This window comes from Bos javanicus, chromosome 23, assembly GCF_032452875.1.
Source record: "Bos javanicus breed banteng chromosome 23, ARS-OSU_banteng_1.0, whole genome shotgun sequence".
Lineage (NCBI taxonomy): Eukaryota > Metazoa > Chordata > Mammalia > Artiodactyla > Bovidae > Bos > Bos javanicus.
In genome coordinates, this window is record NC_083890.1 from 42,075,503 (window position 1) to 42,090,110 (window position 14,608).

A 14,608-nucleotide genomic window follows, 5' to 3' on the forward strand; every position below is an offset into this window, starting at 1 on the left:
GACCACCAGGGAAGTTCTTGTTACAGATAATTTTGAGAATTCGTGGTACTCCATGGCAAGCTTTTTTGTTTGTTGGGAAGGGAGTTCAGCCATAAATGAAGCTTGGTTCTTAAAAGGGAACCACTTGCAAAGCAGTATGGGTGCGAAACCTTACAGATTTCACCCAAGTCTTTTAAATGGCAGGCCCACATCTACGTTAACAATCTCGTTTTTACAGTAATTCACTTTTATCAAGGGTTCCCAAACATTCAGCTTCAAGTTTTCATAGAAACCAACTGTCTTGCCACACTCGGTCAAAGGTTTATATAATATTTAACTGAAATTTCAATGATAAATTTAACCGGAATAACCAGATTTGGGAACAAACAACTGGCACTTGGCAAGCCTTCTACGTGGGTGAGAGCCAAAGGGGACAGGGGCACACACTCCCCCGGGCCTACCCCCTGGCAGGGGCTTCACGCAGGGATGTCACGGCCAGGATGTCCTTCAGCCAGAAGAACTGGGTAGGCTGCGTAGGTGGAAGGTGGTTAGTACCAGAGCTGTTGCTATGATCCTGCGAAAGATTTAGATGCAGACCAGTAACACGAAGATCAGAACCATACAAGCAGAATTCCAAAAAGGAAACTACTCAGACTGAAAAACGTATGACTGAGTGTTAAAAAGCCAGGTCCTCAGACCAGCATAACCAAGGGCAAACCTTAAAAATAAACCTAAAGAATCTCTTGAGCATCCATTTACAATTTAAAAAAAAAAAAACTTGCAGTAAACTAGAAAAGTGCGCATCTACCAAGAAGCTCAAAAGTTCATCTTCACCAAAAAAAAAATAAAAACCATAAGGCGGGAAAAAAAAAAAAAAAACCATAAGGCGGAGGGAAAAAAAAAAAAACCCACCAATGCCCACCTACAGCTAACAGCATCGTTCCATCCATGCTGCCCTGGCAACACAAGCTGCACTCTGTAAAAATACTGCCAGTATAACACCTCTCAATTTTTACAATTCACTCTGGAGTCTGAGCTGCCTACCTGAGCACTTTATGTCATTTTTCCAGATCCAGATTACTAACTGATTATGGTTCGCTTTACCAAAGTTACATATGTTTTGAGTGACATGTTTCATCCTTATTTTTCCATTAGCCCTGTAATTTTTAGTGTTCGATTTTGTAGGACTTAATGTTTTTCACCAACACAGACACCATGCTACGTGAGATATAGCTCTGGTTACACAGATCTGGACTGTTCAGTAGGACAGCTTCATATGTTCAGTTACACAAAGCAATGACTTGTCCATATTGAGCTGTCCTGTAAGGATCAAAAAACACACGAGGTTTCAAAGACACAAGATGGAAAAAACAAAGTAGATTTGTATAGATTTCTATAAAACTCTCATTAAACTAAAAAAAAAAAGTTCAGCTTAGCCTTTACCGAGTGTTCCAATGTTAGGCTTAACATGACTTTCCCATATCATCTCTGAAAAGAAGGGTTCTATTTAAAATCTTAAAGACACTGGTTACATACTCAAAAAAATTTTTCTCTTTCTGAAGGAGGAAATTTTAAATAACCTTTGGAGCAGGATATATATTAAGATTAACACTGGAGTTCTTTCCAAGGCATCTGGAAGTGAGTCAATAGCCCTCAGCCAAGCAACAAGAACTGGTCTGACCTCTTACGACAGGAAACAGCCATGAAACCATCTAAGCACCAAGTAATTCTAGTTGGCCCTTTGGGCCAATGGCTGTGCGGAATACACAAGTCAGATACTTGTCTACAGTAAAGTAATAATAACCCAGGTAATCATAAATTGGATTATTTTTAAAGATGATTTTTTTTTTCCTTTTTAAATCTCAGCAACACACTTCGGACTCTTGACAGCAGTATTCCTTCCATAATCTCTCCAGACCACGACTGTTGCTAAACTGTTTCTGCCCAGAGACTTATGGGAAAAAGAGAACGGTTTTTCTCCACTACTAGAGACAGGCAGAAAGCAAGCCACCTAAACAGCTCAAAAAAGAAAAAAATACAGCAATTAATTAAATAAGGTATGCAGGTTTTTTCCCGGAAAACCATAAAATAAATCAATTGGGTGTAAAACTGGTGGGGGTGGGGGGAACCAACTTATAAATCCTACCACTACATTTTGGTGTAGTTCTACTTTTTCTCTTTACAATTTTATGCAATTGTAGTAAACTTTGCTTTTGAATCTTGTAACACAAACTTTTCCCAGAGTTTTCAATCATACTGCACTTTTAAATCAGAGAATTAAATACCTAAAATTTACAACCTAGTGTTACAAATTCTTCTTGAGCTGTCCTAGAAATCAAACTGATAATTTGTTTTCCTGCTAACTACATGAATCATATCTTCATGTGGCAGAGATTTTTATTTCAAACTCATACCTTCTATAAAGCACCAAGTATCAAATAGTTTTTAAGTCTAGGTATCTTATCTGTTACACTCGACAGCAATAATCAACCAGTGGAGTGACGGGAATGGCATAAGATACCCATAGAGCAAAACATGTAACTTTTTATTGTCCAAGTGGATTGGGGCTTTGAAAGGCAAACGTTTTCAGTTATTTAAGGTACCGTAGTGGGACTCGTGCCCAGCAATTAAGACAGGATTACACTACAATTTATGAGTTTTTCAAAGATGTCATTTAATATGAAATATAATAATCATTTTCCCCAAAGCCTGCCATCCACAAACTCTGTTTTGCTAAAGCAATAAGCTAAATGGCAACGCGGCAGGCAGCTAAGGCTTTTGAGATCAACTGCAGGAAATGCGCTGCCTTCCACCAGCTCAAGTAATGATTTCATCTTACATAGAAACAGCATAGTTTTACATCTTCCACGCACATCATCTCACGCACGCGATCTCAGATAAAATGAAAAGGCAAAAGCATGTATTACTTTTTCTATTTTACATATGAGTAAATAAACCTAGATTTCCCGCCCCTCGGACTCTCGTTCTGAAGAACTGAGCCCAAGACACCTTAGACTTGCAGTCCAAGCACACCTACCGATGACTGGTCTTCCGTCTGCCCCAACCCCTAAACTACTCCATAGGCCTAGAGCTGGCATAACGAAGTGCCGCTCTGGTGTTTCAAGGCTTCCAGAAAAACCAACAGCTGATGCTGTGCAGCATCACCCCGCCACATCCTGTCGTGACATCCCCAACACGACTTAAAGTGACAAGGTGGCCAAACCCATCACGCGATTCTCCTGCAAAACCAAGCTGCCCCACTGAAGTTTCCCTGCTTTGCAAAAGCACTGACGAGAAAGCACGACCACCACCGCAATAATGCCACAGCCGTCAGCAGACCTGGAAACAGAGGAAGCGAAAACGTTTTCGCAGACAGGAGGCGTCTCCGCCCTGCTGCCCACCTCCGAAACGGAACCAGAGCAGGGTCGGGGGCGCTCGCAAGGGGACCAGAGGCTCCCAGCGCTCACCTGGAGGGCAGTGCGGCGCTTCGGGGCGGAAGGCCGAGGCCGATCGCATCCTCCTCCTGCCTAAGCGCGGCAGCCCCCGCCTCCGCACCGCTCCCTCCGCCCCCGCAGCCCCGCCGCGCTGGAACCTCCCGCCCGACTTTTGACGTCACGGAGGAGGAGAAGGTTCCACCCCGGCCCGTCCCTTTGTGACGTCACAATGACAACAGAACCCGGCCGGAGCGTCCGGGAACCCGGAGCCGCTGGGGGGCGGAGGGAGGGGGAGGCGGCCGGCGCGAGGCAGGGGAGGAACCGGGGGGCGGGGAGGGGGCGCGCTGACGTCTAGCCGGCTTAACCTGTTGCTCCCGGGCCCGCACTGGAGCCGGCGGGCCAGGCCGCGGGGAGCCGGCTGCGCCGCCGCCGCCATGCTCTGCCGTGCGCGCGCTGGGGGGCGCCCGCCGCAGCCGCGCGCTGCCCGCCCCCTCCCCACCACGCCCCCGCCCCGCACCGCCCCCTCCCCAGGCGGACCGGCCGCACCGCCCCCGCGCCCCACCCACCCACCCGCTCGCCCGCCCGCCGGCCCGCGCCGCCCGCCCCGAGCCCGCAGCCCGCCCCCTACAGGCCGCGCGCGGCCTCCCAGACCCGGCCCAGCCCGCCGCGACCCCCGCGCGCCGCCCTCCCCCCTGCGCCGCACCGGCTCGAGCACGTCGGGAACACGGGCTCAGCTCCCCGAACGTTAACTCGTGCTCTGCCTCCTGCGGCCGCCGCCAGACACCGGCAGGCGGCCGGACGCCCGGAGTCGACACAATCCGCTGACCACCGGGAACAAAAAATCCCACCCCGCGCCGCTCCCCAACTTAGCGATGGCGGAGGGGGGGGGGGTGGCGGGGGTGGCTCTGGTCCAAGTTCTACCCCCTTTTTGCTTTGTGGCTGCACCCGGATCGGACGTGCCCCGGGAAGGCGTCCACGCTCGCAGGCAAGCTTGTCTCCCTGCAGTTTCTACAGCCCGAGTTTAAACTAGTCCTTTGCATTCTCCTCAGCCCTCTGCAATGCGGATGTATTTTAATTCTTAAATTCTTTAGGGAGCAGCGTTTTAAGTTGGGCTTGATTATTTAACCTTGCATTTCTTTCATAGTTGAAGTTTACGTGTCTAGGTTGGATCAGCCCTCAAGAAGAGGTATTCAGCTTTTCCATTAAATCTATTTTTTACAAAACCAGTGCCCCGAAGGTCATCTCCCATTACACACATCACACTGCTCAAAAAGGGAAAATATTAACACCAATTTGTCCACCCGAGTTAAATCAAACTTTCTTATAACATTGCATTATTCCTAACGTGTGTTCATTCGGCCTTTTCTTTTTTTTAATGGGTTCTTTGATTTAAAGCATGCAGCTAATCACCGATCACTCGAGTGCATATTTGGTTAATCCTCGGTCCCCCCTCTCCTCTCCCTCCCCCCAAACTTAAAAAAAAAAAAAAAGCCACCACACACAAAACAAAAACACTCCCCATGCCAATCAAAACGTAGCTGTACTATGCACAAAACATATTTAACTATTCCAAACCATTTAAATCTCGGAATAATCACCAAATTTCAGAAGCCCAGTTAACTGGGAGAAATTAATTGTAGTCACTTACATTTACATTCACATGCCTACTTAAAAACGTTAACTATATTCTATGTCTTTTTCCCCTAAAACTGGAAACCATGAATTTTTAAACAAAACCAGTCCCATTATTAAAGTCAATCCCAACAAATGCATTCCCTGTAACATGATTCCCAACTGGTTTATGTCGCGAACCAAATAAGCCAAAACGACCACATACATTAAATTTGATGTGCCAGTCCAAGGAACAAGATCGCCATAATCGGACCCTCGATTGCAACTTAAAGGGCTCCCAACACAAACGCGTTACACGATTTCCCAAATAACATTAATAATAATAACACAGACTCATTTGCATGCAAAGTGCAATATGGGGACAAATCCGCCCGAGAATGCAGTTTAGTTATATTACCGCAGCCCCCACCTCCCCGACTAGGCTCCACCAAAATCCCCTGCCTTTCATCTAAAACTAGATTATGGTTGTGTCATTCGAGGTCAATTTATTCACTGGAGGTATCGCTACACCAATCTGTTTTTTCATCCAAACTAGGCAGACACGACTTTGCCTGAAAAGCCTTCTTTCAGAAAAGAAAGAAACAGCCTTATCGGACGCTGTGTTTCAAACCCTTCAGCTGCAGAATTATCTATAAACTTGACATTCACAGCCATTGCTTAAAACTACAAGTCAAAGGATGTGTTGTTAGGAGCACTTACGTATTTCTTCTGGATGATATTCCTCTTGGGTCTTTCCTTGCTCATTCTGAGATCCAAATGCTGATTGCAAAAGGGGACAATTGCTTCATGAATTTAAAGCCGTCAGAAATTTGCAAAAAAATATCCTGGTGGTTTTTATTGTTGTTGGTGGTGGCTGATCTTGTAATCCGACTTTTCTTCCTCTTTCCCCAAAGCCCGATTCGCCTTGAAATAAATCCGAAATTGGGAAGGGAAAAAAAAAAAAAGCCAAAGACGAAGCAAACAAAAAAAAATTCACTTTAGTAAAACACTCATAATGGAAAATTTCCCCCGAAACACACACACACAAAAAAAACCGACGCCCTTCACTCCCCCCCCTTTTTCCTCCAAAAACTACATCAGCGAAACGTGAAGGTCCTTAGTGTCTGAGCTGTAGTTACATCTTGGAAAAGAAAAGGGAAAGATAAATAAAAAATGTTGGAAGTCACGTTTGTGCTGCAGCAGCAGTGCGAGCAGAAGAGTCAACTCCAGCGGCGGCGGCGGCGGCGGCGGCAGCACCACAGCGAGGGCTCGCCGAGTCTCTTTTTTCCAAGCCCCCTAACCAATGAGATAGAGGCTATCCAGCCCAACTTTAAATGGACTCTGCTTTTATACAAGTTAGGGCTCCTCGGGTAATTCCCCGCCGGACGCCAGCCGAAAACTCCCACAGCTGGGCCACCAGGAGCCCGCCTACTCCGGTGCCGACCGCCCCTGGCCCAGCCCAGAGGACCCTCACGGCCCCGTCGACGAGACACCCGAGAGGCCTCGACAAACCCTTCCCGGGCTACCCCGCAGGCATCGCTCCCACGCCGAGCCTAAGACTGGAATTGAGAGAGGCTCCCTAGCTCAATGCATGGCACGCTCGGTCGCTCCACCTCACCCCCTTTCCCCAGCTTGCCGCTCACCCCTCGGCCGCCACAACGCTAGCCCCCGCCACGCCTCGTGTCTACCTGCAGCCGGGCTACTGGGTGCCAGTGCCCCAGGACGCCTGGCCCCGGGGAGAGCCGCCTATTCCCGGGGCACCTTAGAATGGTCCCCTTGATCTTCTGGAAGTTGTAGTCCCCCGACTACAAAATGGCTATGGCCATGGGCGCTGGGAACTACAATTCCCAGCCTGCCCCGCAAGCCTGTCACTCAACTCCCCTCCCCTCCTCCCCGCCCCCGCCCCCCTGCCGGCCCTGCCAACAAACGCTTGGACGTGTCCCGCGTGTGACACTGAGCGAGGCTGGCTCGGGATTGGCCCGCAGAGCGTGTGGTCCGCGAGCGAGGAACTCCCCACGCCGGCCCGCCCCCGCCCCCCGGCCGCGGTCCCCCTCCCCCCGCGGCGGCCGGCCCCCTCCCCGCGCGCCCCGCCCCCACCCGCGGCGCGAACCGCCTGTGGAATCGAGGAATCGCGCGCGCGCCGCGCCGAGCGGCGGGGGAGGGACGCGCCGCGTCCCGGGGGAAGGCCTCGGAGCGTGGCGGCGCGGGGGGCGGTGTCGGCTAGGGGTTGGAGCCCGTCCTGAGGAAAACTGGGCCACGCACCAAGAGGAATCCTCGGTGCGAACTAGTTGATCGGCGGCGCCTGCTGCCTCGGCGGCACAGCCGGTGTCACCTCAGGACACCGCCTCGCCTCTCCACACGGAGCGTGCTGCGGTCGGGCTCGGGGGAGCCCGAGGTCACCTCGCGGAAAGGCCACCTCCCAGCGCGGCACGCGGCCTGGCGGGCGAGGACGGCGTCGGGGGTGGGGGGGACCCCAAAAGGGAAGCCCCGGCCGCCGCCTCCAAAAAAAAAAAAATCACCGTCTTTTAAGAGATCGCGCTGGATCTTGGCTGGTCCCGACGTCTCTTGAGTCTGGAGTGCCTGTTAGCGAGGCTACAACGTTGAGGGGAAACGAGTGGAATATGGAGTCCGAGCCACACAGACCCGCACACCGCAAGGAAGCGTCTGGAACGCCGAGTGCCGGGAATACCACCCGCGGTAGCCACGCGAGAACCCGCATTCTACCTGCCTCTGCCCCCTGTTGTGCTCATTTAATCGTTGATCTAAATGAAGGAGGCGGTCCCGGTGTATCTCTTCGGCCTTAGCCTTATTAGCTACTTCAAGTCTCTCTTAGCCAGTCTGCATTGTTAATTTCCTTATTCGCACCGTAAATGTAGAGCAGTGATGTTTTAAAGGATCTCATCTCGGGCAGTTCTTTTAAGAAACGAGAAGTGGAATTAAGTACGCCTTCATATTCATTCCTATACATTCAATTCTCCTTCCCATCCCCTAGATTCTCCTTATGTCGGAAGTATCATAATCGTTAGGTTTTATGTACAGCAGTGTTTGAAGTGTTTGAGGACTGTCTAGAAAGGTCTCAGAAACTGGAGGTGAGAGACCTGTCATACCACCCAGGGCCCTTTCCTAAAAGGCACGGGATGGCCTCTCTGAAGCTGGTCCATCTCCTCATCAACAAATTAGTGATCATCACATCTTATGGAGTAGATTATGTAATAATGTTAGCCCAGCTAAGAAACAGACACGTTATTAAAAGATTTCCGTAAATCAAATAAAGTTTTGCCTTTGCTGCGCAGCATGGTATGCCGGATCTTAGTTCCCTGATCAGGGATGGAACCCGTGGCCCTGAAGTGGAATCAGAGTCCTAACGGTTGGGCCGCAGGGGAATTCTCAATAAAGTGCTATTTTAAAATGCTTTTTAATTATGACTTTACCTTTTTTTAAAAGATCTGCTTTCAAAATTGAAATAATGTTTCATATGTTGATTTCAGTCATAAAAATAAATGACCTTCTGTGCCTTCATATGGCACATATCCTGAAGGACCCAATAGAACAGATTCCATTTTTCCGTACTGGCCACCCAAGTGACTTTATACAAGTGACTTTTTACAATGAGGTGGTTTCAAGAGACTTTCTGATTATTATGACCTGTAATACTGGCAGCCTCCACTTCTCCACACTCAGGGTTTTAGCCAGCTCTCAGGAGGTTTAATGTCAGATTTGCCCTTCCCCAGGCAAAATTCTTAAGAACAAAGGTGGGTTTCTTCTAGGTTCTGTCAGCTAGCCTCTGAGGCTAGGCTTCTCCGTCCCCAGGCGGAGAACTCCCCTGCTGAGCTACCAACTCCAGGTCACCACATAAAGACCATTCTAGTTGAGGCTGGAGGGCAGGCGAAAGGAAGGAATTTGCTCATTTCCAAAAGATTTGGATAACCTTCATGTTGTTTTCCCTGAAAAGGAAAATAGACTGGTCTTTTTAGGGGTTGAAAGCCTTTCCTGTTGTGGAAGTAACTATCTCCTGATGAACTTCCTTTTACCTTTCCTGTCTTTTTACTCCTCTTTTTCGTTCTCTATCAGTGAATTATCACTCTTTCTCCTAATGATTTTAACCTCTTCTAGCACTTCTCTTGACCTCTTCAAGTCGTGGTGTGAGGGATGGGAGGGTGGGGGAAGACCTCACTAGGTACAGTGTTGCTACAGGACCTACATGCCAGCACTGATCTCATCTGAAGACAGAGAGCACTCAAAAGTCCTTTGTTAAGAAGCACACGGCTCAGTAGAAAAGGCAGACTCACTACTGATTATGATACCTCTGAAAAGTACTGTATTTGCACTATGAAAAGGTTGTAAAGGGAATACATTACTGAGGTGACCAGGAATGAAGGAAGTTTGAAGGATGTGTAGGAGTTCAGCAGTTTGAAGTATGCTAAGCAACTTTACTTAAAAAAAAAAAAAAAATCCTTGAGACCAAAAAAAAAAAAAAAAAAAAACGACACTCATGGATGGGTCTCAGTTTTCTTTAGAAGTAACCAAAGAGAAAACTGAGAGGTGAACAGGAGCCCGAACTAGAAAGGATCTGCATGCCACTTTGGACTTTGCCTGTAAGCTAAAAAGAAGCTCAGAAGGATTTTCACTAGAGGGATAAAGCGGCTTTGCGTATTTGAAAAGTGATTCTGATTGTGAGAGATGAAGTTGAGGATTGAAGAAAAGAGAGTCAGGAAGAGCTAAAAACCAGTTGCAATGTACTTGCATAAATAAGGTGAGAAATGGTTATGATCTGAATAGAGCAGCAGAGGAAAGAGCAGAGAGAGCAGAGAACAGGTTGAGAAATATTTAGAATGTCAAAAGTCAACAGGACTTGGGAACTGGTTAGCTGGAGGGAATGGTGACTAATGGGGCAGAGTCTAAATATCATTCCTTTAATCTTACCTTTTATACTCAGTTAGGTCAATTATCCATCATAGGAACATGATGGATGTGAAAGAGGAAGAGGTAACAAATCAGACAGGAATAAAAGCAGGCCCTTACTACTCTGGGTACACATCTGTATAAGCGACCATACTGAATCAAGCAGTCTAGTCCTCCACTTGATTTCCTATAAGAAATGACAAGGACATTAATATGACAAGTTAATAAAGACCAAGGACAGAAGAATAATGCACAGTCCTACATTATATGCATATTGAAACTTCCCTCTTAATGCAAGAAATGACACAAGTTATCCCAGGTGCTTTCAAACATGAATCAACTCCAAGGTTCTCCTAAGAAACAACTCAGGGTTCATCTTTGGCAGAAATCCTGCCTTAACAGCCCATCTTCCCCTACTGCCCTTTGTATAAGATACTTACATGCTTACATTCTCCAGTTTCGTCTTATGTTCCCATCTCCTCTCCAAATAAAGAAATAAGCTTTTTAAAATCAGAGACCACGTTGTCTACTTCTCATATTCTCTCTGAGGCTCCAGAAACTTCTCAGAATTTGGAAGGGTCCAGTAATGCTTACTGATGAATATTTCACCCAAACTATAATGCCTGACTATTTAAAATTTGGCAGCCACTTAGTCTGTTGACTTTTCATCTCCAATTCTGTTTTGGAGCACCACTGTTTTTCCTCTTTCAGTATCCAAATTCAGCACAGTGCTGTATACTTCTTAAGGCCCCAGCTCCACTCTTACCTCCAGGAGCCTGGCTCCTGGGCTTCCTCACTCCTGATTTCTCATTGCCCCTGTTACTTCAGCCACATTTTTTAAAAATAAAAATTACAGGGACTTTGCTGGTGGTCCAGTGGTAAGACTCTGAACTCTCAATGCAGGGGGCCTGGGTTCAATTCCTGGCCAGGGAACTAGAGCCACATGCATGCCACAACTACAAAGTCCACAGGCCTCGCGGAAGAGTCTGAGTGCCACAACTAAGACCCAGCGCAGCCAAAATCAATTATTTTTAAAACAATAATAATTATATGTATTTAAGGGATGAGACGATGTTTGGATATGCATATCCATTTTGAAATGGCTGTTACAGTCAAGCTAATTAGCATATCCCTCATCTTGAATGGTTACCTTCAGCCCCATTTTTGAGCTTTTAAATTTTGCTCCACCTCGTCTTGTTTTCTGATTATATCATTTGTATGTCTCACCTCATTAGATTGCAAATTTCATGGGCCATGTTTTATCTCATACTGAGGCAGCCATTGGGCAATACGGTCCATCACTGCGTGGGAATCAGATATTCCTAACATTAATCCTGAGTGACCTTAAGCCATTCATTTGACCCCTGTGGGCCTTCACTTCATCATACATAAAATGAAAGGGTTAAATTCAATTATCACCAAAGAAATTTCTGGATCCAACATGCTCTAATCCTACCTTGACCTTTGGACTATGCTTCCTTGTTCCCCTCTCAGTGCTGGCCCCCCAAGTAGATTTAAATACATAATTGCTAGGTAAGGATTACTAGGGCAAATATCTTTATATACTTATACATAATTAATTGCCTAATATAACCTTATCTTTCTCTGTGATATCTGATGATACCTCATTTATATAGCTTGTTATAGTGCTTAAAGCACAGTCAATAATAATATAGTTTAACCCCTAAAACAACCCATATTAACATGGGTCTTATCATCTTCACTCTTCCAATATGAAAATGAAATATTAAGAGGTTCTGATTTGCTCAAAGTCATATAACGAGTAGGGTGGTACAGCCAGGAGTCAAACCCAGGCCTCCTGCCTCCTTATCCTATGTGCAGGCCACCTCCCTCATTTTCAAAAATGTGATTCAAGACACATTATTCCATGAAATGTTACCAGGTACTGAAAGAAAAGGATTCTTTGAGGAAATAGATTTTGAGTTTCTAACTTACCCAAAGGTATTTTATTGTAGAGTTTAAAATCCCTAAGAGGCATATAGTTTTCCAAACTACCTTGGCCACAGAAACCCTTTTTTTTTTTTTTTTTAAGGAGCTGGTATCCATGAAACAGTCTCAGAGACATGCTTCACCCAATATGATGAATTTATGCTTCAGAAATGATTGCTGACAGTAATTCTTATCTAAGTGACTGAATACTTTATGTGAAGTTTCTAATTTTATATAGGTCTATCTTGGTTTGTAGGGAGAAGAGAGTTAGGAGGAGGGATATACAAAATAATCTTTGACTGATATCAGGTTTATAAATAACTATAAGCCAGTGTACTTAGAAGGTGGGGGCTTCTATTGAGAGAAGGTAGAAGGCTATTTCAAGCTGAGTATTTTAAAACACACTAGAGGTAAACTGAGAAGTAAACAGCCTTCTTAAGAGTGAGTGATGTCAAGGAGACATTAGTCCTTTTTGTTATTCGCTGCTTCCTGTCCCTGAATTTACAGTCTTACTTGTTAAGCTTCAGTTAAATGCCAGAGCACAAACCAGACACAATAAAATGATATTTTATCCTGGTTGACAGTGGACCTCGTTTAGACAAATCACTGAAAGTCCTTGGTTCTTTGGATTTTCTAAAAAATTCTGGACTATCATTACTATTCTGCTTAGATTATGTCTTGTGTTATTGAAAGAGAGCTGGCCCCGATTCAGAAACTCTCTGGTAAGGCAGCCAAGACGGGAAACCTGCAGTTCCTAAAAATAGAAGTTACTGTTTATAATAATACTGCACTCTGTGTTTGGGGAGAAGAAATCATATTGGTGATCAAGGAAACCACAGGGGATCATGATGAGGAAACTAAGGCAGAGAGAATTACGAGTAGGCAGGGAAAGAAGGAAGGAATCCCATTAACCAAGATAACTTCTGTTGCAATTAAATGAAGCCCAGATGAAAATGCTAAGGGAAAAAAGGGGGCTGAGGGGTTTGCTTCATCTGACTGAGGAGTCCAGATTCTTAGTTTCAGGGCTACTAATGTTCTCTCATCTCCCCTACCTCTTTCCTGCTCCTTCTCTCTCTATTCATCTCAGCAGTTCTTTCTTCTGTCAGCAGCCGGTGAAGATGGCTCCAAAGAAAACTTGTTTCTCACCATGGACAAGGGGGTGGAGCACGATGTGTTATCAGGAGGGGTGGGAGAAAAACATTCTGGGCAGCAGAAAAGCAGTAGCAATCACAGCCTACCAAAGGAATCATCAGTTCTTCGCTTTGTCAGGACTGCAGAAGGGAGGGAGGGAGAAGAAAAAAGTATCAGTTCACCATCAGAAACCTAGAGGTGCATTTGATTGGAGACCAGTCCAGCTCAGCCCCCGGGCTACATCCTCTCCTTCACCCCAACTTCCACAGTTTGAGGTTTTCACGGACACATAGCCGAGATGCTGGTGAATATCCATATCAGACGCTCTGCCCACAGCTCCATGTGCTGCTAAACAAAAACAGATCCTATCTCCTGCAAAATTGTAACATCTGCAGAGATTATGTTCTTTTCTGAAATCTTAATGTTTCCAAAATCCCATATTCATCCATATTTTTACAGAAACCCAGGACCATTTTTCTTTCCGATCATACACACATACACACATAGAGTAAAACAGAAGAGATTCAGACATCAGCAGTTAAACTGCGACTAGAAATTAGTAGGTTATTAATTTCCAGATGTTTGTCTTCCAGTTGTCAAGCATTCATGAAAAAAAAAAAAAGAATTTGTTGAACAAAGGATATAAAATTGAATAAAACGAACCCTGTCCTCAAAACACACATACTAAGCACTAAGAGTCTTCCCTCATGAAAGGAATGTCAGGAAAGACATTTGAAGGAAGTAAGGAGCCTCTGGTCTCTACTCAACTGAGGGCTGGCCATGAGCTGCTCAGGTCCTAAGCCCCCCAGCAAACTACAGAAGAGACCCCATTCCTTAACTCCACTCCATTCTCAAGAATCCAGAAGGTCGGCCTCCCCTCCCTTTATTTCCCCCTTTCCTTTTCGCTTTCACTTGTTCATTGATTGATTCATTCGTTCGTTCATTCTTTCATCCAAAGAGTACCCAGTGCTGCTTAGAATGCTCCTCTGACTCTGCACTGTCCCCTCTCTGATTCCTTGCGGTCCTCCTGAGGAAGCCAAGTGAAGCCCAAGAGTCCTCAGACGTGAAAACACCTGGGGCTCGAAAAAGGGCGGTGGCACTGAACCCAGGTGAAGCCCAGGAAACCCAGGACAAGGCCAAGGGACCCTCATTGTCAGAATCTGGCCTTTATTACTACAAAATGACAGTTCCTTTTTGTGTCCATGTGTCCATGTGCGTGAGATAAGGGCGGTGAGGGGCTTTCAAACAGTGTGCAGTATCTTGGAGGGTTTTAGGCATTTATAATTGTAGACAAAGAGGAAAAACCGCAGCATTGAGGTGATTAATATAGTAGAACTGACAGGTGAGATTATACTAGGAATCTGAAGGCTTGGGGCTCAGTCTCAGTTCTTTTGTGACCTTGGACAAGTCACTTTGCTAGGCCTTACTTTCTTGTGAAGAAGGAGACCAACCGTGGCTTAAAGGCCCTCCCAAATCTACTATTCTATGATTCTATACAAATCAATACTAATCTGGGTAATTTATAATCAGACTAATTTTACACATGGTTAATGTTGAAAATTTTAAGTACAGCAGTAAATTCTTACATAGATGCACACTGC

The 14,608-nt window shown here is 46.0% G+C and overlaps 1 protein-coding gene across 4 annotated transcripts in view; it reads right to left on the reverse strand.

The window, feature by feature from the left end:
* JARID2 (jumonji and AT-rich interaction domain containing 2) overlaps positions 1 to 7,511 on the reverse strand; it is a 230,034-nt gene extending 222,523 nt beyond the window's left edge. The window contains exons 1-2 of one of the 4 annotated variants that reach the window (XM_061398816.1): positions 7,287 to 7,511; positions 5,745 to 5,948 (exon numbers count right to left, since the gene is read on the reverse strand). In XM_061398816.1, coding sequence (XP_061254800.1) covers positions 5,745 to 5,789 — 45 coding nt within the window. In that variant the 5' untranslated portion in view covers positions 5,790 to 5,948; positions 7,287 to 7,511. Of the gene's footprint in view, positions 1 to 5,744; positions 5,949 to 6,211; positions 6,623 to 6,667; positions 6,891 to 7,286 lie in introns of those variants that run through there. The other 3 variants (XM_061398813.1, XM_061398815.1, XM_061398814.1) reach the window with 3 other exon arrangements.
* Between the last annotated feature and the right edge of the window lie 7,097 nt (positions 7,512 to 14,608).